Raw genomic sequence first — 26,009 nt, forward strand, 5'->3', positions numbered from 1 at the left:
AGTTATTGATGGTTAAAGTTATTAAAGTTTGATCTTAACCTTGTCTAAAACGTCAATTATTATAGAACCGGAGGGAGTACTCCTTAGTAGCTCGCAGTTGGACTCAAGGTTATTAGCTCGATCCCTACCAAACTAATATTATCATCTTCAAACTTTACAATATTGCAAATTTTACATAAATCATATACTTGATAAAATTAGTATCTTTGATCCTACGAACTGATTCTATAATTGTTTGGAAAAAAAAGCCCAACACATTAGGTATCTTGATCCCAATAACCTAGTTGAAGTGTGTTCGTGGCTGCTAGGGATATATATAGTCGTGTGATATATTTACTTGGTATGGACCATATATCATATATGGACCTCTTGATTATTACGGTTATTTGTATCAATCTATTTTCTTGTAAACTACTTATTTGTTATGTGATCGATTCCATCGTTTGTTTGTTGCAATTAAATGATTACAATAAGACCTCGTATGATTATGTTCTGGAGAAAAATAGTATATCATTATAATTGTAGTTAAAATATTTTTATATAAAGCGTGAAAGATCAAGAACATCACAAAATATCTGCTGAAACATTCAAACAACACTATGTAATATTTGCAAATGAACTGGTAAAACATGAGAAAACTCTTATTAAAACATCCAAGAAAATCATTTGCAACGTTAGAAAATTTATATTATGAAAACAAAATTAAAATGTGCAACACAGTAGTGGACCAGTTGAAACATTTCAGTTTGAAGTGTGAAACATCCGACCTCAAATAATTGAAACATGTATATTTTAACTAAAATATAATTACCATGTAATGTTTTCAAATGAACTAGTAACACATGGGAAAAGCACTTATTAAAACATCCAAATAATTTCATATGCAACATTAAGAAAGACATATTATAAAACAAAATTAAAATGTGCAACATAGTAACAGACCAGTTGAAAGATTTCAGTTTGAAGTGTGAAACATCCGACCTAAATGATAAAAACATGTATTTTTTTAATTAGAATATATATGTAAAGAATTAACTATAGTACCTTGTTGCAAACATTTAATTGCAATGAGTATAACAGTGTTATTGGATCATAGATTGGATAAGTTGTCACGCCCCGAACGGAACTAACCCCGTGACTCTCAAAATTAATCTGCTAATCGATACCAATCCCAGGAAACAGTGCTGGTATCACAGGAAGACAGAATATCACAGCAACAGAGGTCTCTTTATTACAGAGTAGGAGTACAGTCATGTTGGGCTGCGGACAGATCCCGAGCTCACAACTGCATTACAAAAGGGAAAGCGGAAGCCAAGACTTGGACCAATCATCACAGGCGCGACTTGGAAACTAGACCGAAACCCTAAAACTCATCGTAGCCGACTTGCTCCTGGAAGAACTCCTCGTCAGCGGGATCCACTTCATCTTCTTCAGCAACTGGGGGGGATTATTTATATAGAGCAAGGGCCCTGAACGGAACTAGCCCGTGACGCTCCAAATTAACCTGTTAATCGATACCAGTCCCAGGAAACAATGCTGGTATCACAGGAAGATAGAATATCACAGCAACAGAGGTCTCTTTATTATAGAGTAGGAGTACAGTCATGTTGGGTTGCGGACAGATCCCGAGCTCACAACTGCATTACAAAAGGGAAAGTGGAAGCATGACTTGGACCAATCATCACAGGCGCGACTTGGGAACTAAACCGAAACCCTAAAACTCATCGTAGCCGACTTGCTCCTAGAAGAACTCCTCGTCAGCGGGATCCACTTCATCTTCTTCAGCAACTAGGGGGGAATTATTTATATAGAGCAAGGGTGAGTACAGGAGTACTCAGCAAGCCATGAGAATTAAGTGTTTAATGCAGGCTTCAAGGAAAGGCTGTTGTTTTTGCAATTGATTTTATTTAAACTCCTTTTTGAAACAACTAAGTGAGTGCTTCTCAAACGACACGGATGAGGCAGTGCGTCTCGTCCGGTCGGAGTATGTGCAATGTATCAGTCTTTGAATTGATTCAAGGTTGGCACCCGGCCAACGGCTTTCAAACGGCCACCCGGGCCTAGCTGATCCCATCAGCCGCAGATTTTCCAAACATCGAACCCATTCCACAACAGTAATTTCACAAGCAGTAGTCAAACAAAACTACGCTAGGAATCACCTCACATCCGCCCATGACCGTGGGCACGGCTGTTCGAACAGTTTAATAACCTCTGCAGAGGGGGTACACTTTACCCACACGACATTACTAACCCGGATCACCCAGCCCGTGCAGAACGGCCATGTCTGGAGACCTTGAGGCTTTCATGACAAGGCATTTCGAAAGCTGACACAGGTTCACCATATGCCAACGAGAGGGGTTCCAAACCGACATCAGGTTAGGTCCCAGACCATACTGTGCCAGGAAGCCCGGGGGTTCTCCCCGGCACCACCCCGTTGAATCCACATCTCTTGGCATCATTGCTCCCCCGATTAGCTAATTACTCAGCCAGGGGCGTCCCATTCCACCCATGTGGTCGCACTTGCCTTATTCTCGGATGAAATTCCAAGGAAAACGGTCCTTAAGTGCAAGAGCGGGAAACCGTACTCCCGGTACGTTCCCCGATCCGCGATTTTGGAAATTCATTTAGTTCGCAAGCACCGACCCAGGTGTCGGGTTTTTCCAAGTCTTTTGTAAAATCCTAAGTTTTACCCATCATTGGATATTTTAAATTTGAGGGGAGGTGTCCCGATGCGCGTGCCCGAAGGCCCGTGCATCGAAGCACAACAGTCGACAAAGGAGGTTTAAGTGTTCAATAATTCAAGGAGGGCAATTGCAGCAATTAGGGTTGGGCCGGCAGGCTATCTCGCAAGCCGCGGCCGATTTACTTGTGTTATTCCTATTCATGCAATATTTGCAGAAAAGAAATACTTAGATTTAAATTATAGGTGCAAGATGATCAAAGTTGACTTGCCTTGCTCGAGATCTTGAGCTTGATCCTCGAAATCCGCGCACTCCAGGTCTTCGGGCTCCGAAGCTACACGCGAACGAGACGACTCAACAAACGGCGAAATTAAAGCCCTATTATTGACCTCTAAGCATGCCATTAGATAGATCTCGAGATTTGAGGAATTTTGGAAGTTGAACGGAGTCAAACGGATGTATGGTTGAAAAGATATTGAATTTCTAAGATCATCGGATTTTTGGACTAAAAGAAAAGGATTTATTTAAACTCGTTTTGAATTAGCAACGAAAGAGGGAGGGGAAACAGACTTCCCTCGGGCGGCTAGGGCGCGGCTCGAGTGAAGAGGCGCGACTCGGCCGAGCTAATGGGCCGGCCGGCCCGAGAAGGCGGCCCAAAGGCACGCGGGAGAGGAGGAGAGAGGGAGTCGGTGGACCGGGCTCACCTCGCGTGGTCCCGAGTGGGACCCGCTTGTCGGTGGCTCGGCTCACCGTGAGCGAGGAGCACGCGACGCGGCGCTAGGGTTTGGAGCGGGGCGCGATGCACGCGCGCGGCTCGCGGTGGGTGCGAATGCGGCGGGCCCACGCGCAGCCTCACGGCTCGCAGTGGACCGCGCGCGCGAGCGGGGCGGAGGGGAGCGGCGGACCGGGGTCAGCTTGACCCGGTCGCGGCCGAGGTGGCGCCGACGTGGCGCCTTCGTGGCAGCCACGTGGGCCGGCGAGAGGAAGACGACGACGTCGGCCGGAACGGACGGCAGACGGCGGACGGCGGCGGCGAGCGGCGGGGGCGATCTACAGCGATGCAGGCATGGGCGAGCGCACCGGGAGGTTGCACGGGACGAAGGGAGACGAGCCAACGGCTCGGATTTGCCGGAGGAGGCTCGACGGTGGCGGGTTGCGGCGGCGGCAACCGGCGGCGAGAGAAGGGGGAAACGGCGACGGCGCGACGGGAGATCGATTCGGGCGAGCTAGAGCATCTACGTGACTCTGGGAATCCGTTTTTAGCGTCGGATTGGACGGGTCATCACCGAGGAAGGCCGGTGACGGGCGGCTACTACCGAGTGCGGGCGGCGACGGCGGCGAGCTTACTGCGAGTGGCGGCGCGGCTTGGGGCGGCGCCAACTAGCTACTGGGGTATTACTCGAGCTGCTACTCAAAGCTAAGGGGAAGAGATGGAGCGAGGAGGGAGAACGGAGGGATACCCTACCGAGACGAGGCGGGGCGCTGTGATGAGAGGCCGACGGCACGGGAGTGATCTCTCCGGCCTCGGGCCGGGGAAGAGGAAGAAGACGAGCGCCCGGAGTCCCCTTCACGCGTCCTTCGCACGCGCCGGCTCTCCCGGTGCTTTGGCAATGAATGGCGGAGGTGCAAGCAGAGCGGAGCGACGATGGTGCGGTGGAGGCGGAAGGCGAAAACAAGGGAGTTTGGAATGGGGAAAGGGGCTCGGATTTATAGGGGCGACAATGTTGGTTTGGGAGGGAGGAACCGACATTGGGCGGTCAAGCCAGCGAGCTAGTGCTCCGGCTAGCGGCCAAAACGGTGACAGGGAGGATGACGCCGGCGGGGGAGAAAAAGAAGAAAGGAAAGAGGAAAAGGAGACTTGCCTCTTGCCACTTTGGGAAAAGAAGGAAGGAGAGAGAGGGCGACGAGACAGTGGGAGGAGGAGCTCTGCCTCCAACCCTTGGAAGCATGCGCGGTGGTGGCGGGGCCGGGTCGTGACGACGGCGATGACGGCGGGGGCGGTTTGGAAGGGCGCGGCTACAGGGCGGCAGGCGCTGACGGTAGCGGCAACTGGCCTGTCGACCACCACGGCGCGCGCACGCGCGCGGGAAGCAACGGCGCGGCGATTTGGGCGGCATCGGCGGGAAGCGGTAACGGGAGCAGAGAGGCAGGGAGAAGAGAAAGAGAGAGCGAGCTCTCTCTCTTGCTCAGCGCCCGAGCGGCGCACGTGCCTCGCACGTGCGGGCAAGGATGGAGGAGGAGGGAGAGATGGGCTGAGAGGAAATGGGCCGGGGAGAAGAGATCGGCCCACAGACTCGAGGGAGGCAAAGTAGACTTTTCGAGAGGATTTGATTTGGGACAGATTTGAGATTAGGGTTTGGATTCGACGATGGATTTGGGATTTGAGATCTGGAATGGCACGGACACTGGACAACAATCAAGGAAACAATTTTTGCATTTAGGATTTTTAAGAGATAGTTTTCCCACTAGGCGCCACGACGGAACGGGTGCTACATAAGTTATTTAGGATAAAATATTATTTGAAGCTCGCGTGAAATATTTTATGCATGTACACATATTCCCACATGTATCAAGAGTAGCGTTAGGTTTTTGACATCTGGCCGAGTGGCCTATCAATAGCATTATTTATTTATTTATTTATTTATTGTCATACAGTGGTACCATTAATTTCTAGATTCCTCCCGAAAACCTGCGAGAAGTACATGCGACAAGTAATATTTCTATGAAAACTATAAATATTATGTAGCACTACATATATGCCAATTTTAAAAATATGTGTTGTTTAGCATGTGATTCATATATTATGAAATTATTTCTATGGTATATAAAAATATAAATTTTATGATGTTAAACTGTATGAGTTTATAGAAATTAACGTTAAAGATTAAAATGTTTGATTTAAACTAATATATAACGTAACGATTAGTAATTTAAAATGAATGGATTAATAAGTGATTGATAGTAAAAATATGACTGAATTGAACGACTGTGGTATGCATATCTCATTAACTAGGTGAAACCCCGCGTATTGCTGCGGGAAATTTAGTATGAAAACAATAAAAATAACCTGTAGGATAGCTAGATAACATCAGATTAAATAAGTTAATGTGGTTTATGATAATTTAAATTTAAATAGTATGTACAATGGTGATTCAAATGTAAAAAGTAAGGTGGTATGACTTTTTGGAAGAAGAAAAATAAGGAGATGGTTTGGAAAGTAGATTAATCATCTAAAGGCTAAAAATAATTGATGTGATATGACTTAATTAGATGAAAAAATGAGAAAGATAATTTGGACCATAGATTAATCATTTAAGCACTAACTAAATGAGGATGAACTATAAAACTATATAGGATATCATAAAACATAATAAAGATATACATTGAAACATTATGTAAATTATGTTGGATGATAATTTAACATGTTTGTATTTGAAATCTCTTAAATTGTAAAAACTATAAAGATATAGCATGTTTGCATGATATTTAAATGTGATGATTGTTAGTGGATGATGATGTGACATCTTTGCATGTTAAATTTAAGGAGTTAGTGGGGGATAATTTTATAGTAAGATAGGATTAATTAGGATGGTGAAAGTAATAATTTAATCTAGTCGATCGTCCCATTGACTGACTGACGTACGCATATAGTATCATCTAGTAGTAGTTAGATGGAGTATCTGAATATCTATCTACTTCAGTTAAGTCCTCCGGAAAACATGGTCGATCACTCGGATCTTGCTTAATTTGTCAAAGAGTGCATTTGCGTACGTGCTCGGTCAAATAAATATTGTATTGTAAGCTTACATGTATGGATGCTGCAAATGATTGAATTTGGTGAGTGCTACTAATCCACGTATATATGGCATGGTGTGCAGCCCAACTCAAGTGAACCAAACAACACTTGTCTCTCTTTCTTTCTCTTTGCTTTCTTATATTATTATAGTACCAGTAATATGGCCCTAATTTGCATACAAATAAGAACATACTATAATGTAATTTGTAATGTTCGTAACGAGGCAGGGCTATATAAATAGAAATGTACTGAAATGATGATTGAGAATAAAACATATGAAAGAAAGATGACTCTGTGTTTTAAAGTTGCAGAGATAAGAGGGAGAAGAGGCCGTTGGATTGCATTGGAGAAGCCCAAACTCCAACGGCCCATATGACAATCGTAGGAGAAGCCCAAGCTCTACTGGAACAGAGGCCTGTCAAGAAAAAGAAAAGAAAAGCCTAGTAAGGAAATCCAGTCAAGTCGAGTGAGTGTACAGGAACTTTTGGGCCGTGATTAGAATTTGGCCCAACCACAAAGCCTAGTAAGCGGCGGTTGATTGAGATGAGAGAGAGACGAGTGTGAGTGTGAGTCAGTGTCAGTTGCCACCGCCGCACCGCTCCGAGCGGTAGGTGATCCCGCCGCCGCCCGCCGCCCGCCGCGCCGCTCGCCGCCCCGCCGCCTTCCGTTCCATTTCCATTCCACGACAAACAAACGGAGTCTACTCCCATTCCTTCCCACCCGCGATCCCTGATCTCCTCTCCGCTCCTCCGCGCCATGGCGGAAACCCTAACCCCCCAAACCCTAGCCGCCGGGGACCTCGTCTGGGCCAAGTCCAAGCGCCGACCCTGGTGGCCCGCCCACCTCCTCCCCGACGGCCTCGTCTCCTACCTCGCCGACCCCGACCCCGACCACGCCCCTCGCCGCGCCTCCGACCTCAGGCCCTTCGCCCACCCCGACGCCGACCTCATGGCCCGCGCCACCACCACCCGCGCCTTCGTCGCCGCCGTCCAACACGCCCAGGCTCAGGCCGCCGCGCTCCTCCACGCCCACCTCACCTGCCCCTGCGCCTCCGCCCCCGCCCCCGCCCCCGACGCACCGTCCCCGCCCCTCCGCGCCACCCTCCACAACCTGCCGCCCCCCGACTTCCTCGCCTCCCTCCGCCACGCCGCTCTCGACACCTCCTCCGTCGGCCTGCTCGACCTCCCCAGGCTCAAGGCCTGGGTCGCCGCCCTCGCCAACGGATGGGGTCCCGCTGGCCCGGGCCACTACCCGCGCCGCCCCGTCGCCGAACTGGTCGACAAGATTGACCTCGATGTGCCCGCCGCCTGGGATGCCCAGGACCAGGACACCAGGCCATTCGAGGTGCCGCAGGAGACACCCACCCAAAAGAAGCGCAGCGTCGCCGAGCTCATGGACAATGACGATGACAAGGCTACGCCACACCACCAGGACAGCGCTACCACCATCTCCAAGTCCAACAAGCGCGAGCGCAAGAAGAGCAAATATCTGTCGCCGCCCTACACCAACTTGGGCGGGATTGCCCTTGTCCAGAAGGCGTCTGATTCGCCAAAGCCATCGCCACCCGCTGCCGCTGAAGATGATGAATACAAGGTATTGCCAAAGCCATTGCAGGAGAATGTTTCTCCACAAGAGGTCTTGCTTTTTGTGCGCAGGACTGGGCTGGACGTCTTCCATAGGATACGGTCAATGAAGGCCGTCCATGCCTTCCTTTCTTTGTATACAAGTTCATTGTTGGTCGAGGATGCTGACTACAAGTCCTTTATAGCACACGAGTGTTCTACGGAGAATGCTTTTACAAATGCTGCTGTGGAGACATCTGATTCTTTTGTAAATTCACGTGCTGCTCTGAAACCAGGCAAGTGTGCTTTGAAGAGGACCAGAAAACAGGGGCAAAATGAGGGTGGGAGTTCTTCGACCAAGACCGAGAAGAGGGGGAAGAAATCTCCTGCGGCTGCCCTAGGCTTTAGTGTAACAATTACCCCTGCTATTCCTATCAGGCAAGCGAGGGCAGAAGACATAAGAAGCCCGACGAAACCAGAGAATGGTGCAAGGGGTATGGCAGTTGGTGAGAATGGTGCAAGGGGTATGGCAGTTGGTGTGCAGCTTGAGAAGATCAAGCCAGACTTTAAGAGCCCTACATTAGCTTCAGCGAAGGTAGCAAAAGAACCAGGACAGGAGCAGGACAAAGCAAATGGTGGATCTGTTTTGAAGACCCCAGCCAATGCTTGCAAGAATTTATCTGACCAACCTGCAAAACAGAATGATGCAGGTATGCTGGAAGCAAGACAGTTGCATACCAACATTCAATCAGATCCAGGTGTGCAAGGCATTGTTGTAGATGTGCCTGTCAGATGTGTTCCGGTGGAAGCAGTGAAGTCTGAAGCTAATATTCCTCTACACAGAGATGGGCAGAATGCTGCTGTAGATGTGACTGACAAAAGTGCACCTCTTCCTAAAAGTGAAGACGTATCCCTATCTCAGCTGACAGATGGAAATAAAGAACATGCAAGCGCCGAAGTGCGTACGGTCCAAGAATCTTATGCTTCCCTTGAAGCGATGGTGCCGGAAATGCTTATGAAAGCGGAGGTCGCCAATGGCACTAATGTAGCAGCAGCAAGCAATTCCCTCAAAGATGAGGGCCAGAGGGCCGATCAGCCTAGCCTGAAGAAGATGGTTCCTGGAGCTAATGTAAACCATTCCTCTGGTGAAGCTACCAATAGTGCTTTCCCTGATATAGCTTATTCTACTCCTAAGAAAAAGAAGAAGAAAATTGCAGAGCACTTTGGAAACCCAGCAGCCCTTCTTTTGGACTTTGCAAAGGGTGTTGTTCTGCCCTCCAAAGAGGAATTGCTCTCTGCATTTGGTAAGTTTGGTCTCGTGATTGAGCCTGAGACGGACATCGTAAAAGATACCCATAGCGCTCGTGTTGTGTTTGGGAAAAGTGCTGAAGCTGAGGCGGCTTACAACAGCGCAGAAACTCTTGGTATGTTTGGTCCCCCGTTTGCTACACCAAGGCTTCATTATCTTCCTCCAATCAAGTTGAGCGTGCCTTCGCCAGCTTCAAAGCCTCCCCTTACGGATATTAGGAAAAACCTGGAGAGGATGATCTCATCCCTGGCTGGCCATTCATCTGTCAAGAAGGCAACTCCATCAGATGGATCAAAGCAAATGCCAGAAAACCTTCTTGGGGAAATGCAGGGGCTTTTGGCAAAAGTTGACAAGATGCTCACCGGGCCTTCTGCTACTGCTAGTAATCCTCATTAGCCCCCTACCGCATGGATTATTCTAATCCATCCGTAGTTAGATGTCTTATTGTCTATGCTGTTTGTCGCTGTCATCAATTATAGCTGCCAATCTCGAGCTAATGATAAATTAGATGTTTTGACGATTTCGGCAGCAACGATTGAAACTATTGTGAATGGTATTCCGTAATCGTTATTATGTCACTGCTCTCATGCTGCGTGTGTGATATATTAAGACTGCAACTTCTTTCTTCTAGCCTCTCGCAGCAGCATGAAAAATCATGTTTTCCCCCCAATAGTGAGTATGATGCGTTTATAATAAGGGGTAATAATATACAAAGCTGTTGGGGTTGACATCACATGGCACTGGGCCACTGGTAGTAGTAGAATTTACCATGCAAAAAACTGGCATAGGCATGATGATTGCATATGTTGATCTGGGAGGAGTGGATGTGATACAATGACAGTGATATCCAATAAAATGTAAGCTGTGTATCGCTAATGATTTTTCTAAAGAGATGCTGGTATTGATTAGTAGCAATACAATAACACAGCAGCTCAGTAGTTGTGAACAACAGGCCTGTGAAGTGTGAAATTGATGCTTATTTTAGTCTTTCTGAGTATGTCATAAATCAATGAAGCAAGGGAATGGAGAAGAAATGGAGTATATATGGTTATAGCGCTGCATCTGTTGATACTATTATCCAAGGCAAATCTATATGCTACCTTTGAAAAAGAGAAAACAAACAAATCGCCAAATTTGTTGTATTTGGCGCATTTCTCTCAAACTTATGGTGTTACGGTGTTACCTGCAAGAATTATGATACGAATTGTTTGCGGTGCTTTTCTTTTTCATGAATAGGGGTCAGAGTTTTATTCTCCGAACCCCCTTGGTCGTCCAGGTTTTGCCAACTCGATCCGGTGGACAGTGGTTTGTCCTCATTGTTTCTTCAGGTTGTGATTGATTGCTGTGAGTTTTGAGCGGATGGTGGCATTGATTGTAAGCTAGTATGACAATCTCATCTGCAACTTGTTTCTGTGATTGGCAATGCTCTGGCACATCGATCCGCGCAAGTAGAAATTCAGTCACACTGTATAGTTGGTTTGCAGAGAGATTATCTGAATTTACTTGCTTGCTCAACTTCAAAAGGCCTGGAATTCAGAAGCTGGACTGAAGAATCGACATAATACTACTTATTTTGTGAAATATCCGTCGTCCCTGATACGTTGCAGATTGATCACAACTTGCGGTTGAGTTTGGAATATCATTGCCACCGGCACAAAAGAGAGTTTTGTTCCCTGAAACTTGTGATCCATGGACGAACAACAGAAGAACAGGCCTTGTTGTCTTGTATGCATTGATAAGAAAAAGCTCTCTGATATAAGCCTTCGTTTTACCATTGCTAGGAGATAATTCCTGCTCCCGAGGGGCCTTGAGAAATGGAAAATAAAAAAAGGAAATCCGGCCCATTCGGAGTAGTGGAAGTCTGGAACTGGTCCAGGCCAGCCCAGCAACATTTACTTGTTAGGCCGGCCCAAAGTCAAAAAAGGCCCATCATACTCTCTTCCAGAGAAGAAACTCCAAAGTCCAGCACCCAAACTCGATCGAGAATTCGCTCCTCCTCACTCCGCCGCCCGACGACCTCGCCGGCGGCCGCCCCCACCCCGCCGGCCGCCGCTTCTGCTTCCCGCGGGGGGATCCCTTCCGCTCTTGAGCGGGACTCGTGAGCCCCAAGGCAGTGCCTCCTTCACTCAAAAAATTGTCTCCGATCTAATTAAGCCCTCCGCCGCCGCTGCCTCGCCTTCGCCATGGAGGAAGCCGTGCGGGTGGACCTCGACAAGCTCCCCATCAAGCGCCTCCACGCCATTGACGAGGCCGGCAACGAGCACTACCCGCCGTAAGCAGCAAACCAAACCAAACCAACCTCTTCCCTTCCCCTGAAACCCTAACCCCCACCTCTCTCCGTTCACTGAGATTCGGATTCCGCAGCGACACCAGCAGCGAGGAGCAGCGCCTCTCCGCCATCCGCCGCATCGACTTCTCCTGGGTCATCGACAAGGACGCCAAGAAGCCCAAGAAGGACACCGCCCAGCAACAGCAGCAGCAGGCATGGCCGTGGCAGGGCATGATGGAGAGCCTGCAGCAGGCGCAGCAGGAGCTCTCCGTCGTCATTGACCTCATCTCCACTGTCAGTTTTCCCACACACAATACTGCAAACCCCATTCTATTTGCATGCGATTGTTTGTATTCCTGACAGAGGAGACAATCCTACTTGATAATGCAGGTCGAAGCCAATGATGCAGTGGCAGTCGCTGGGATGCTCAAGCCCAAATCGCTGCCAACCGAAACCTTAGTTGACACCGCAGTCTCTGCAGCCACCAAGCTTCAGCGCGTTCGGGTATGTCGCCCTACTGCCTATGTTTGATTACTTCAATTCACGGCTAAGGAACAAAATGGAACCTAAAACAAACTCAATTTGTTTCTGTAATCGCTTGCCACTTTCCTCTTCCGCCTTGCATCTATCATGCTTCCTGTTGTGATCTTCATTTGTGTCCTCGCAGCATTTGTCACGCTACTTCAAACAATCTGCCAAAACAATGGAGCAGCAGTTCCAAAAAGAGTCTAGGTTCTATGGCTCATTAATCAGGCATGTCTTGTTGCTTAACTTGAGTTGTTATTTCAATACCACTTCACTCAAGTTTGCACCATGAATTACTCGCGGATTGGTGGCAGATTGCAGCAGAACTGGAAAGTGAAGCGGCAACGGTTTGGTGGAAGTGGTCCAGGAAGTGAGGGCTTCATGTTTGATCTGATCGACACTTCTCAATTGGACACAGCAGCAATGCCTCGACTGTCATCATTATCATTGATTCCAATTGACCAAGACTCATCAGGCACTTTGTCCGTACAAGTCCCTCAAAAATCTTGCCGTTTCTTGAGTCTTAATTTTCGAGGGGACAGTGCCAATGGTGTGGAAAACTACGGTCATAAACTGAAAGATGGCATCTCATGCATCACTTCCTCTGAAACAGACAATGATGATGTCAATAAATCCATCAAACATGCACATTCTATTCTTCGCAACATCCACAAGTCAATATTTGAGGAACAGGTCAGCTAAGTGTTTGCTTGGCATGCTAAGAATTCCTGTATAGAATGCTCTTAATTAAGTTTTAACTATAGCATCATGGAAAATTATTGTATATCATGTGATGACATCTTGCACCACCACCACCCCTCCCTCCCCGGGTTTATCATTATTTATTTATGTATATCGTTCTGTGGCTTAGCTTAGTGTATGCCTTTGTAGGTATTTGATATGGTGATCCGTGAGACATTTGTCCAATCTCAAGGCATCAATGTGACTGGAATGCGTGAAGATTTTCTCCAATTAGCTATTGGTCAGGAATGTTCATTGTGCCTCTCGCTTGCTCATTCTGGAGATGGTAGTGACTCAGAAATGGTAGACCATGAAGACCATGCCAATTCAGAGGATGCCTCAAATCTTGTGTTGGTCACTATGAATGGGAAGCTGGACCCTTTAAGAAAAGACGTGACAGGGTTTCCTAATCCCAGAAGTCTGGAAATTTACTTGCTACAATTGTTTCATGAGAACATTCTTAGGAAGGTCAGGGAGAAATCCCTTAACATTGGTCGCTACCAAAGTCCTGCTCAGGTTGCAGGTGATGATTATGGCCTGCTAGGTCATTTCTGCTTGACAGTGGCTCACAGGATATTTTCTAACAAAGTACTCGTGGAGCTTGAGAGTGTGGTATAGCTCCTATAAGCTTGTTGATGCTACATATTTGCATGTAGATCATTATTTAAATTTCCTTTCTGTATTGCAGGTCAGCAGGGTTCCATATCTCCATTTGCGTTCTCTTCCTACTTGGCATTCTCGAACTTCCTCCTGGTCTCTATGCTTGAAAGTTCCTCAGCCTATCCTTGCTGCAGATCGGATTGCAAAGCCTTCTGATAACCATGAACTTAAGTACAAATCCAGGTCACAGTTCAATACTAAGGTGATCGTGAAAGATAGCCAAATTAGTCTAATGGGTGAAGGCTCCCCAAGCATTGCTGGATCATTGACTGGGAAGCCCTCCGATGGATATTTGGTAAATAGCTACAATTGTGACTTGGAGGACCTCCCAACAATGCTTCTGCAGCAGGTAAACTTCTGATGATACTATTTAAATTATTTCTTGGTAGATCATGTTTATGAAATTATTAAAGTTATTACCATTGGAATTCATTATGGTCCATTGATAATGCAATGAGCCAGACTATTTCTTGCATTGCAAATGTGTAACATAAACTCCTTGCATTTGAATGTGAAATGCACAATGGCAATGCATTTTTCTTAGTTTTTTTCCCTGAGGAAATCTTCATTTGTGCCTATTGACCTACAGGATTAGTTTGCTTAACAGTTCAACATGAATGTGGCATGCATGTTGAGTTGAACAGGACACCAGTACAAACATTCTAGTGCCTTGCCATGCTTCCACATTTTTTTAGGTTAATATTGTCCCACATAAGAGGTCTGGAAGGCAGTGGCCATTCATGTAATATAAAACTGAAAGCACTGAATACAGTGCGAGAAAGGGAGCAAGATGTTTATGCTTTGATAGACCTGTCATTGTTCAACTTTGGTTGTCTTGATGGATATTGCTATTTAATTTAATCCAAGTGGATCATCATAAGGATTTGTTTCCAAGTAATACTGCGCTGCCCATGAATATTACCCATGTCACAACAATTGCTTTTTAAGTCTATTTTGTCAGAATGATGTGCTCACTGTTTTTTCTGTTCAGGTTGCTAGTCAAGTAATCCACTGGCTTCATGAAGAAGCATTGGTTCTCGGTATGAATGTGACTAGAGATTTCCTGTGCCTTTACTTTGATCTTGAGCAAGGTGAAACGCTTGGCCTGGTGGCAAATGTTGACCCGGACGACACCTGTGGATGCATTTCTTGGTACCTTACTATTGATCACCCAACGGAGGATGGGAAGATGTCAGCAGATAGTCAGGAGTTTGAGAAGCGTAGGTTTTTGGGCTATGTTTCTCTTGAAGTATTGTACTCTACCCTTATGGACCTGATAAATTTGTGTAACGCTGGCGCCCACCACTGACATCTATCTGAATATCCATGTAATATCACTTACTACCTTGTTGATTGGTCCTTTGCTTAGGCGAATGGAATCCTGTTGGCTGTTGCCCGCTATCATTCATATTGTTGTGTCTTTTCTTTCTGGCCGTAAACAAACGAACCCACTGAACGTATCCTGCGTTTGGTGGGAGTTTGATCGGCGACCCGCTGTGATTTGTTTGATGCTTGGTGCTGAATCTTTGTGGTTTTATTCATCTCGTAATTTTTCCCCGCGTGTTGCCTTAGTGCCATGTGGGCATTCCAAACTGCTTGCATGAGATTTGTAGTAGCTGGCTATTAGAGAATCTATAGGTGATTGTACATTTGGACATAATGCTCACATCACATGCATGTATAGTATACCCAGTGTTATGGATGGATCGATCAATCAACCAACCGTATAGTTCATCATCCTCATATGATGATATGAATATGAGCTCTATCGGCCTGGTAGGCTATCTCATCTCGATGACAGCAAGAACCATGTGATCACAGGTTGAATCTTATCATCCTTAAGATGATGATTGGCTAGCTAGGGAGCATCTAAAGGAGATTTTGGGTGAAATTGAAGCTGCCTTAGTGTGTGTACGTACACAGGTGCATGTGTAAGATGCCTAGTTCCAAGATCTGAAACATTATGCCTTCATTTTTTTTCCTTTTATTTATTTGTTAGACTTTTTAGACAGTGATTTGTTTGTTACATAAATCGAACACATGAGTTAGGAATAGGATGCTTTATTCCAAAGTGTACTCTCCTACTCTTTGGCTGAAATTACATCATTTAATTTAATGCGATCTGTCCATCAAAGTAAAGAGTCCTTTCTGAACTCCCTTATTTCACCTTTTCTGTCTGAAAGGCCAACCTCCATATCCGGTACCACCTCTTCATTGTTGTCATAAAAGTATGCTCACAAGTTACATGTTTGGTTCATTTTCATATAGTAGTATTGGCTTTCTTTTAGTGAGAGAAGCCTGAAAGTTGAAAATTTATCTTACTCCTTTTTGGTTATTACTCTTAGTCCTGATATCATGTTTGATTAGCCAGTTGGAATTAATTGGTTTGGTGGCTCCTAGACCTCAGGCAAAATGTTTCTTTGGGTTTCAGAAAGGCATTTAACAGTATGTGTCCTTTTGCGTTAGTCAAGACACTGAGAGGAAATAAATAAAATTAATTAGGATTATGAAAAATGGTTTAACTTGAAATAAAAGAAAAGGATGAGACCAAGTCACCAAGAATGAATGCATGGTTGCAAAAGTAAAACAGAAATGGTACCCCCAAGATTGCTACCTCCTTTGCACGCATGACTGTGAGTGCACCACCTAAAGCAGATTATCTTTAGTTTCATCTTTGGTTCTTGCTTTCTGGAAATTTTTATCCTGCTACTATTTGAAAAGAAGGAAAGGGAAAAGTTGTGCTCTTGCTTTTCTGAAAAGAAGAGGGAAAGAAAGCAAGGACAGAGCCTGGCCAAGTTTGTTCTCCCTTCTTGCTTAGTATTTTTATTGGATCGTGGATGCAACCTTGCAAATTATGATGTGCTGTGACCAGCAAATAACTAATTCATTTGTTGGTTTATTACTTGTGTGATTGGAAATGTATCCAGCACTCCAGCATGCATGCGTTCTATAATTTATGCTAACAGAAGGTCTATTGTGCTTCTGGTGAACAACTTTGAAGAGAAACTTTTTATGCTAATAAGCATGAAAGTAGCGGCAGACCCAAGAATATATATATATATATATATATATATATATATATATATATATATATATATATATATTTCACTTCAGTTCTCACAGATGATTACGTGCTCGATGATTAAAGTTCTCAGTATGATTACCCGCCATTTGGAAGCAATTCTATCTGGATTACCTAATTACTCCAAATGGAAAAAACCATCAAATTGTTCTGAACTCCAACTGGACAACTTGCCGCATGGTGTTCAATTAGTACTCAGATTTCATCAGTGATTCCTTCCTTAAGAGTCTGATTAATTAGTGATTAGGTTCCAAATGACACACGAGAAGAAGCTTGCTTTTAAATTATTTCGTTCTCTCTTAAATTATTGGCATCTCATTATTTCTAATCGTCCAGCTCTTTTCACAATCTCTGTGATTTTGTTTATGGCGTACATGTCGTACCGACCCTTTTCTTTCATCCAACTCTTCTAGTCATATCAATCAGGTACAAATCTAAACATGCTAAACACTCGACACGCACACAACATTCCGTTTGACAGGTAATCTAATTGAAGGAAAGGTTTCTTTCGGTGAACCACTCTGTAATCATTTCATATCATTGAGACAACGATGTCAAAATGACATAGCTGCATGTTTTGATAAAACGGATCAGATGTAGAACGAAAAGAAATTAGCTAGCTTTGATGCTGGGACAATATATTCTTTTTTCTGGGAGGATTCATATATTCAGAATCCGCTGATGTTTTACCCAGCCAGATTAAATGTAGGGAGGCTGCAAATTTACTGCACATTCATTTTCCATGGACAGTTGAACGGAGTCACCTAATTAACCTAACCTTACCTCTAGATGAAACAAAGTTACACCTCTCCAGTCTCCAAGTAACAACCGAACCTTACCTGACAACAATTTTTGTCTTGACTGACTGATTATTAAGACCGTGATTGACCAAATATCCTTCGGGAAAAAAAGGCGATTGCATTCTCAAAATTTTAAAATAACCGAAAAATAACAAGGGTAGGATCATTTTGAGCTCATTTAGTTGAACAGACAAACTAGTGTGAGATTTCAAATGAGAAATGGTCAGGAAGTAGGTCAGATGTGTGAAAATGGGATTAGCTGTAACCCAAGCAAGCATTGGAAGGTTCATTTTCAGGATAACCCACAAGTACGATCCGTACAGGGAAACGACAATAGTCATGCAATCAGCAACTGGATGCTGACTTGCTAAGATGAAACTTGACACCGTTTGCTCACCTAACCTAATCTCCTTCAGATTGTTAATTAGGTATACATACACAGAGTTCTAGGCAGAATCCCTGTTCATTTTCAGTTTAATAATGGAAAGTATGGCCTATTGCCTCGATGATTACCAACATCAGGAGAGATTTACACAGAATTAATAGCATATTGTTGAGTTGATTGATTTGTTGGTGCTCAAGCATTTTTAGCATCCATTTTTTTGATTCTTCATGGACTGGTAATGCTGGGTTTTTTTTGGGGTGCAAAACATGCTTTTTTAATTTTATCAACGGTTTTATTTTTTTCTAAACAAGAATTCAAACCTTGTCTCTTAGATGTTGATATGTTGACCATGCCATTTGGATAAAATTAGTTTTTTTTTTCCTCGGGCTTGGTTAAAAGTTAAGTTACAACCAAGCAGAATTAAATAGTTTTTTTCATTATTTTTTTAACCTTTTTAATTTGTTGTTTTAAAAATAAACTCTTTTAAACTTATTTCCAAAAATTTGAACTTTTTAGCTACGCCAACTCACCTGACGTGGCAAAATAATACTGTCACGCCACCCACAGTGGACATGATAGTTTTGTTCTGCTACGCCAGAAGAACAAATAACACTTCCACGTCAGCTAGCTAAGTAATGCTCTCATGTTATTTTAGACTGACGTGATATTGTTGTTTGGTTGATCTTAAAAATAAGTTTCTAAAATGTTTATTTTTAAAATAGAAAAGCAAGAAAGTTCAAAAATAAAAAATAAAAGTAAAACCACATATTATTAGGAGTTATTAATTGTAGTTAAAAGGCTGACACGTGGGAGCATCGTTTAGCGACAATGTTTTAAGCTAGGAAGTGGACTATATTTTTTCTAATTGCCACCAACTTTATATATAATTTTGATAGCAATGTCTAACATATGAAGTAATTTTTTTTCTTGTTGCTAACGATTTTATACATGAACTAGAAATGTGGAGTTAGGTTTATGTTGCTTCACGACTCCACTCCAGATCCAACTTCTTAAGTTGAATTTAGGAGTTGGAGTTTTAGCAAACGAGTTCTCGAAAGGGTTACAAATCTACAATAAATCCCATCCAATCCAAGGGACAATTTGAACCATGCCACACAAAATTTGTAAAATTTGTGATATGCCACCCTGATCCACATGCCATTGACTCATATGGGTCATACATGTCATTGAGATACGGGTGACATATCTCAAATTTTGCAAATATAGGGTGGCATGGTTCCAACAAACCCTAAATCCAAATGCAGCACGAGATAAAAATCCCCCTTTTCTTACTCTGTTCCAGAAAAATATCCCTTTTTTTTTTCTGTTTCATTCCTCATGTGGCTTTTTATCCACCAATTTATTCCATGTGTATTTGAAAAGGTTATGTTTCTCTGTTCCTCCACATTCCTCTCTACCTCATTCATTTGTGGAGTGGAGTCCCACTCCTACCACTCCTCTCTCTGTGACTCTCCACAACCATCTCATCTCCTTCACCTTCACCTTCAGTTACCCCCATCCAATTCCATCCAGATTGCAATTGCACAGGTAAATTATCCATATACTAACTTTCGTTCGTTTGCAAGCAAGATTTCCTTTGCTTATCCCACATATAAATAAATCTGGAAGGGAGCCGAACAGGTGGGATACAGGTAGAGAGAGGTGAGAAGGCAGTGGTGGGAGATCCATCTGCGAGGTGCCTCCATGGCTGAGAAGGAGGGCAACCTCGACGCCGTCCTCAAGGAGGCCGTCGACTTGGTAAGGAACTCACTCTCAACTCTCTACTCTCTACTCCGGCGGCGCCAAAATCTTGCGTCTTTGTGCTCTCTTTTCCGTTCTTTTACTAGATTGGTGCTCCTTCCTGTTCCGCGGAATTCGGGCATGTGCTCCTGGTTTCTTGGGTTGCAGTCACTCACGAGTTTCCTGTTTTCTTGGCGTTTCTTGTGACTGGCTAGCGTTTCTTTAGCACTCTGCATGGCTGCCGTTCTTTCTTTCCCTTTTTCGTTCTGTGAGAATTCGTTTATTTGCTCTTGTAAATCTGGGTTTCTGCGGTTCGTTCTGCCAAATAATTCCATGGTGGCGACATTGGCATCTCCAGCTCCAGCCTTGTTTGCTTCTGGCTCAGCCGTTCTCGAAATAGTAGTTGTAGTGGCAATGGCTGCATGCATTAATAGGTGACGGCTGACAATTCGGTGGGCGGGCTGATGCTTCTTGTGTTTCCGTTTTCGTCCATGGAGTTGGATTGGTGAATTCTTGTTTGTTTGTTTTTTTCCTGCAGGAGAACATTCCCCTCGAGGAAGTGTTTGAGAACCTGAGATGCAGCCGCGAGGGTCTCACAACTCAGCAGGCGCAGCAGCGCCTCGAAATCTTTGGCCCCAACAAGCTTGAGGAGAAGGAGGTTTGTTTTGTTCCTTATCTACTGTTTCAGAAAAAAATGCATCTGAGATGTCTGAAAATGCTTAAGAGTTGGGACTTTGATGGTGGCACTGGCAGGAGAGCAAGTTCCTCAAGTTTTTGGGGTTCATGTGGAATCCACTCTCATGGGTCATGGAAGCTGCAGCTATCATGGCCATTGCGCTGGCGAATGGAGGGGTAAGGCAGTTAGATATCTGAGCCAATTCCGATTTTGCCTAGCTTGTTGGTTAGAATTCAGGAGTTGATTACATAACACATTTGTTGTCTTGTGTTGTATCATCAGGGGAAGCCACCGGATTGGCAGGACTTTGTTGGTATCATAACTCTTCTTGTTATCAACTCGACAATCAGTTTCATTGAGGAAAACAATGCTGGCAATGCTGCTGCTGCACTCATGGCCCGTCTTGCACCAAAGGCCAAGGTTTTACCTTTTACGCTGTTCACTATGTTCTCAAGGCAGGTTTCATGTGCCTGTAAAGCCCATTCACAATTCTGAATCCATGAGACATATTTTGTGTTCTTCAGGTGCTTCGTGATGGCCGATGGACTGAGGAAGAGGCGGCCATCCTTGTACCAGGGGATATCGTAAGTATTAAACTTGGAGACATTATACCTGCAGATGCGCGTCTCCTTGAGGGAGATCCTTTGAAGATCGATCAGGTTCTTCCCATTGCTCGACTTAAAGTCGCCTTCACCTTTTGATGATCCATCAAGGCTTCTCCTCACTATCTCTCATGTTGTAGTCTGCCCTGACTGGAGAATCATTGCCTGTCACCAAAGGTCCTGGTGATGGTGTCTACTCTGGTTCGACTGTCAAGCAAGGTGAGATCAAAGCCATAGTGATTGCTACTGGTGTTCACACTTTCTTCGGAAAAGCAGCACACCTTGTTGACTCAACTAACCAAGTTGGTCATTTCCAGAAGGTTAGTTTGAAATGCTCACCTCACGTGTGTATTCTTCATCAAACTATCATGGTAATTCACTCATATTATTATCTGATTATCGCAGGTCCTGACGGCTATTGGGAATTTCTGCATTTGCTCAATTGCTGTGGGAATGTTTGTTGAGATCATTGTAATGTACCCTATCCAGCACAGGGCATACCGCCCCGGGATTGACAACCTCCTTGTCCTTCTCATTGGAGGCATTCCCATAGCCATGCCAACAGTCTTATCTGTGACTATGGCAATTGGGTCACACCGCTTGTCTCAACAGGTTTGCATCTGTTGCTTTATGTATGTCACTTTTCAGTTTTGGTTTGTATAATGTGCTAACCACTTAAAATATTCAGGGAGCGATCACAAAGAGAATGACTGCAATTGAGGAGATGGCGGGCATGGATGTTCTTTGCAGTGATAAAACAGGAACTTTGACCTTGAATAAGCTCACCGTGGACAAGAACCTCATTGATGTGAGAAAAAACAAATCTCTATTCTATTAACACTTTCATGTCTAGGTTAAAAAGCATCAAATTTGTTAATCCAGGTCTTTGAAAGAGGAATCACTCAGGACCAAGTGATTCTCATGGCTGCTAGAGCATCACGAACAGAAAACCAGGATGCTATTGATACTGCAATAGTTGGGATGCTAGCTGATCCAAAAGAGGTATATTGCTTTGTCGAAGGTTTTTGAAATGGTGGCTGATATCACCTTGGTTATGTTGTGAAATGACTATTTGCCTACATTTTAACGCAGGCCCGTGCTGGTATTCAAGAAGTTCATTTCCTGCCATTCAATCCTACTGACAAAAGAACAGCATTGACATACATTGATGGTGATGGCAAAATGTATCGTGTTAGTAAGGGTGCACCTGAGCAGGTATGGGGAGAATGAACTGCTTTTTTTTTCAGCTATTCATATCTTAGCTGCTTTATGAGAGACTGAGAGCATTATAATCAGACTTGAATTTTGTGGCATAGAATGTTATGATGTAAACTCAAATAATTGACTGCAGATTCTCCACCTTGCTTATAACAAACCGGAGATAGAGCGGAGGGTCCATGCTGTGATTGACAAATTTGCAGAACGTGGACTTAGATCGCTTGCTGTAGCATACCAGGTGAGAAGGGTTACAGTACACCATCTATCATAACCTGATTTTCACTGTGCAGCAGCGATGGTATCATTTCATGAACAGGTTTAAAGTAATTGTAGATTTTAGTAACTACCAAGTCTTGTCCATGCAAACCATGACTTTCCTCTTTCACTGTTTACTGCGTACGTTATCTTAGTGGTGTGTTACTCTGTTGTTGAATGTAGGAAGTACCAGAGGGGACGAAAGAAAGCCCTGGTGGCCCATGGCATTTTGTTGGTCTCATGCCACTTTTTGATCCTCCAAGGCATGACAGTGCTGAAACAATTCGGCGGGCACTTAATCTTGGTGTCAATGTCAAGATGATCACAGGTGCATGCTCAAATATTCTGTATTGTCAGTTTTTTTTCAGGCTTATGCAGGAATACAGAATTCTGGAGACTCGATTTATACAATCAACTTTAAACAAAAAAAGAAAAGGAAAATAGGATTCACATAAGAACCAAATAGTACAATGTAAGAACATAGTCGTGAGCACCCAGACCTCACCAGGAAATTCTGTTCTGCTGTTAGCTGGCCAGATTTTTCAACCCTAGTTCTGTGCTTTCCATGGGATGATCCAAATTATCCGTTTCTCTGTTTAGTCACTTTATTTTTACAGTGAACATGGTTTTGATGCAGTCCTATTGATAAATAGAACATAACTCAGATTAAAAATAGTATATTTCCTGGAGGTAGCCGTTTTCATTACATTCAAAAGACTGCTCTTTGCGTTCTTTTGTCCTAGTTTATTAATTGGTCTCCTAATGTTCAGGTGATCAGCTGGCAATTGGAAAAGAAACAGGGCGTCGCCTGGGAATGGGTACAAACATGTACCCTTCATCCGCTTTGCTGGGACAGAACAAGGATGAGTCCATTGCCGCTTTACCAGTTGATGATCTCATTGAGAAAGCTGATGGCTTTGCTGGTGTATTCCCAGGTATGGTGATAATGAGTTATTACACTGCAAAGATTGAGAGTTGGGAAAGATGAATTGTTTAATTCTAAGTTAACTGAGTGAATGGCTTTTGTCCAGAGCACAAGTATGAGATTGTGAAACGTCTGCAAGCAAGAAAGCACATATGTGGAATGACTGGTGATGGTGTCAATGATGCTCCAGCCCTAAAGAAAGCTGACATTGGTATTGCTGTTGCTGATGCAACTGATGCAGCCAGGAGTGCTTCAGATATTGTGCTCACAGAACCTGGTCTTAGTGTGATCATCAGTGCTGTGCTTACAAGTCGTGCAATTTTCCAGCGTATGAAGAACTACACTGTATGTTAAAGCGGAATAGTGTTCAAGTACTCTTTTATATGTTTATTCCCCTAATTTATCTTTCTAATGCATTTTCATGTTGGCAGATCTATGCTGTCTCAATCACCATTCGTATAGTGGTATGTTTATCTTGCTTTTACTTCTGAATGAAAACTTTTATATCCATGCATTTTTTAATTATGTGATTTAATGTGTTGGTATCAAGCTGCATCAAGTCTCTGTATTTATTTATTTATTTGAACAATTATCCTTGATGCGACTGCTAGGGATTATTTTTTTATGTTATTCAGATCAAGTTACAAATACTACGAGATTTCAATCCATAACTGTCCACTATGATATATATATCCATCTTGAACACTGAATTGTGCCAGTGTTCTCTATTTGTGTTACTTCTGAGGGATTAATTCACTTTGTTAATTTCAACAGCTTGGATTTATGCTACTTGCGCTCATCTGGAAATTCGATTTCCCCCCTTTTATGGTCCTAATCATAGCAATTCTAAATGATGGTAAATCTCTCTCTCTCTCACACACACACACCGGCACACAACCACTGCACATGTTCACACTTGCTTTTTGACAATAGAAATTATGAGCATACAAAGATATTCAACTATGTACTGTGATCGATAGGTACCATCATGACTATATCAAAGGATCGGGTAAAACCATCTCCACTACCTGACAGCTGGAAGCTGGCTGAGATTTTTACAACTGGAGTTGTCCTCGGTGGATACTTGGCAATGATGACAGTAATTTTCTTCTGGGCTGCATATAAGACAGACTTTTTCCCGGTAAGGAGCACTGTGTTGAGACTTGAGACATTTGTTTGTGATGATTTTTAAGCCAGCTATGCAAGTATTCTTGGCTACTAACGATGGTTAAATTGTTAGTGAACTACTTTTAGGACCTTATTTGCTTTACTCGCTGAAGCTTATTGTTTATAAAATTTCAGAGAATATTTCATGTTGAAAGCCTTGAGAAGACAGCTCAAGATGATTTCCAAAAACTTGCCTCTGCTGTTTACCTCCAAGTTAGCACCATCAGCCAAGCTCTCATCTTTGTCACAAGGTCCCGCAGCTGGTCATTTGTTGAGCGCCCTGGATTTCTGCTGGTCTTTGCTTTCTTGGTTGCGCAGCTGGTCTGCTCCTACTCTCTCACTCTCTCCCTCTTATATTTTGCTTCAGGAGTTAAAGCCGCATTGACGTAAACTTTTGGTTTAAACAAATACAGATTGCTACACTGATTGCTGTGTATGCTGACTGGGCGTTCACCTCAATCAAAGGCATTGGGTGGGGTTGGGCTGGTATTGTGTGGCTCTACAATCTAATCTTCTACTTCCCACTCGACATTATCAAGTTCCTCATCAGATATGCTTTGAGTGGGAAAGCATGGGATCTTGTCATTGAGCAAAGGGTAATTAATAATGCATGCTACACAACTGTCTTGGCCCCTCACACCTATTAAGTTTCTGATTCTCACTAATGTTTGTCTACCTGCAGATCGCTTTCACAAGGAAGAAGGACTTTGGTAAGGAGGAGAGGGAGCTCAAGTGGGCACATGCTCAGAGGACCCTCCATGGACTGCAGCCGCCTGATGCCAAGATGTTCTCGGAGAAGGCTGGCTACAATGAGCTCAATCAGATGGCTGAAGAGGCGAAGAGGAGGGCGGAGATTGCCAGGTAGGAGGACCACACTACACTTGCAAAACATCATGCTTTCTTGCGTATACGATTTCTTGGATCCTTTAGTATTGTTCCACCTGTCCCTTTCTCCATCAGTGCATTGTTACTCATGAATCCATTTTTGAATATGAAAAGTAGTATCTTTTTTTGGCGCCAATAGGCAGGCAACAGTTACATTGAACATATAAGTTGGTTGATAACGATGTGAAGCTAACTTTGGGATGATTTGTTACAGGCTTAGGGAGCTCCATACGCTCAAGGGGCATGTAGAATCGGTTGTGAAGCTCAAGGGCCTCGACATTGAGACCATCCAGCAGTCTTACACCGTGTGATCCAGCCTGTCCATAAAGAAAGAAAAAAGAGGATTATTTTTTTTTCCAGATTTTCCTGTTTCGCTTTAACTTGACTGCAATGCTGCAATCACCTACGTGTACTTGAACCGAATTGCTGTAAACTTTGTCCCTCCTGCTCCAACTTTCTACTACATGGTAGTGTTATATAATTTTTGGTCACCTGAAAATATATAAGTGTTTGAGGTGAAGCACAATGGCAATGCCAGTGTTTTTTTGCTCGGTTACTGAGAAGCATGTTTTCATAATCAATCGGTCAATTGTATGGACATATTATAGATGAATTTGTTAACTGTTTGTGTGGGGGCAGCTGGCAGTATGTAACATGTGGGCTTCAATGTATCCAACCAAGAGGCAATGAATGAATGAATGAATAGCGGTGACTCTGGTCCTGGACTGGAA

At 44.0% G+C, this 26,009-nt stretch overlaps 3 protein-coding genes across 3 annotated transcripts; all 3 read left to right on the forward strand.

Annotated features, from left to right (window-relative positions):
- The first annotated feature begins 7,047 nt into the window (after positions 1-7,047).
- LOC127757952 (uncharacterized) lies at positions 7,048-10,389 on the forward strand. Its single transcript, XM_052283543.1, has one exon. The coding sequence runs from the start codon at positions 7,234-7,236 to the stop codon at positions 9,742-9,744; it is 2,511 nt and encodes an 836-aa protein (XP_052139503.1). The 5' UTR covers positions 7,048-7,233; the 3' UTR covers positions 9,745-10,389.
- Positions 10,390-11,316: 927 nt separating this feature from the next.
- LOC127757930 (mediator of RNA polymerase II transcription subunit 17) lies at positions 11,317-14,951 on the forward strand. The gene is made up of 8 exons (XM_052283521.1): positions 11,317-11,620; positions 11,713-11,911; positions 12,008-12,121; positions 12,285-12,370; positions 12,457-12,835; positions 13,034-13,495; positions 13,572-13,892; positions 14,535-14,951. Exons 1-8 carry the CDS (start codon positions 11,532-11,534, stop codon positions 14,850-14,852), a joined length of 1,968 nt encoding a protein of 655 aa, XP_052139481.1. The 5' UTR covers positions 11,317-11,531; the 3' UTR covers positions 14,853-14,951.
- Positions 14,952-19,200: 4,249 nt separating this feature from the next.
- LOC127756960 (plasma membrane ATPase 1) lies at positions 19,201-25,859 on the forward strand. Its single transcript, XM_052282354.1, has 22 exons — positions 19,201-19,358; positions 19,440-19,568; positions 20,089-20,208; positions 20,304-20,402; positions 20,509-20,646; positions 20,751-20,885; positions 20,969-21,148; positions 21,234-21,440; positions 21,517-21,636; positions 21,711-21,830; positions 21,921-22,043; positions 22,180-22,284; positions 22,485-22,629; positions 23,072-23,236; positions 23,333-23,571; positions 23,658-23,690; positions 24,001-24,082; positions 24,207-24,367; positions 24,529-24,714; positions 24,807-24,989; positions 25,076-25,254; positions 25,493-25,859. Exons 2-22 carry the CDS (start codon positions 19,515-19,517, stop codon positions 25,587-25,589), a joined length of 2,871 nt encoding a protein of 956 aa, XP_052138314.1. The 5' UTR covers positions 19,201-19,358; positions 19,440-19,514; the 3' UTR covers positions 25,590-25,859.
- The last annotated feature ends 150 nt before the right edge of the window (positions 25,860-26,009 follow it).

This window comes from Oryza glaberrima, chromosome 12 (genome assembly GCF_000147395.1).
Source record: "Oryza glaberrima chromosome 12, OglaRS2, whole genome shotgun sequence".
Taxonomy (NCBI): Eukaryota; Viridiplantae; Streptophyta; class Magnoliopsida; order Poales; family Poaceae; genus Oryza; species Oryza glaberrima.

Excerpts from the sequence above, each read along its gene's own strand:
- LOC127757952 (XM_052283543.1), top strand. The coding sequence starts at position 7,234 with ATGGCGGAAACCCTAACCCCCCAAACCCTAGCCGCCGGGGACCTCGTC.
- LOC127757930 (XM_052283521.1), top strand. The coding sequence starts at position 11,532 with ATGGAGGAAGCCGTGCGGGTGGACCTCGACAAGCTCCCCATCAAGCGC. Across the intron at positions 11,621-11,712 it reads GGCAACGAGCACTACCCGCC|CGACACCAGCAGCGAGGAGC; the intron begins GTAAGCAGCAAA and ends CGGATTCCGCAG. Across the intron at positions 13,893-14,534 it reads CAACAATGCTTCTGCAGCAG|GTTGCTAGTCAAGTAATCCA; the intron begins GTAAACTTCTGA and ends TTTTCTGTTCAG.
- LOC127756960 (XM_052282354.1), top strand. The coding sequence starts at position 19,515 with ATGGCTGAGAAGGAGGGCAACCTCGACGCCGTCCTCAAGGAGGCCGTC. Across the intron at positions 22,044-22,179 it reads GTAAGGGTGCACCTGAGCAG|ATTCTCCACCTTGCTTATAA; the intron begins GTATGGGGAGAA and ends AATTGACTGCAG. Across the intron at positions 25,255-25,492 it reads AGGAGGGCGGAGATTGCCAG|GCTTAGGGAGCTCCATACGC; the intron begins GTAGGAGGACCA and ends GATTTGTTACAG.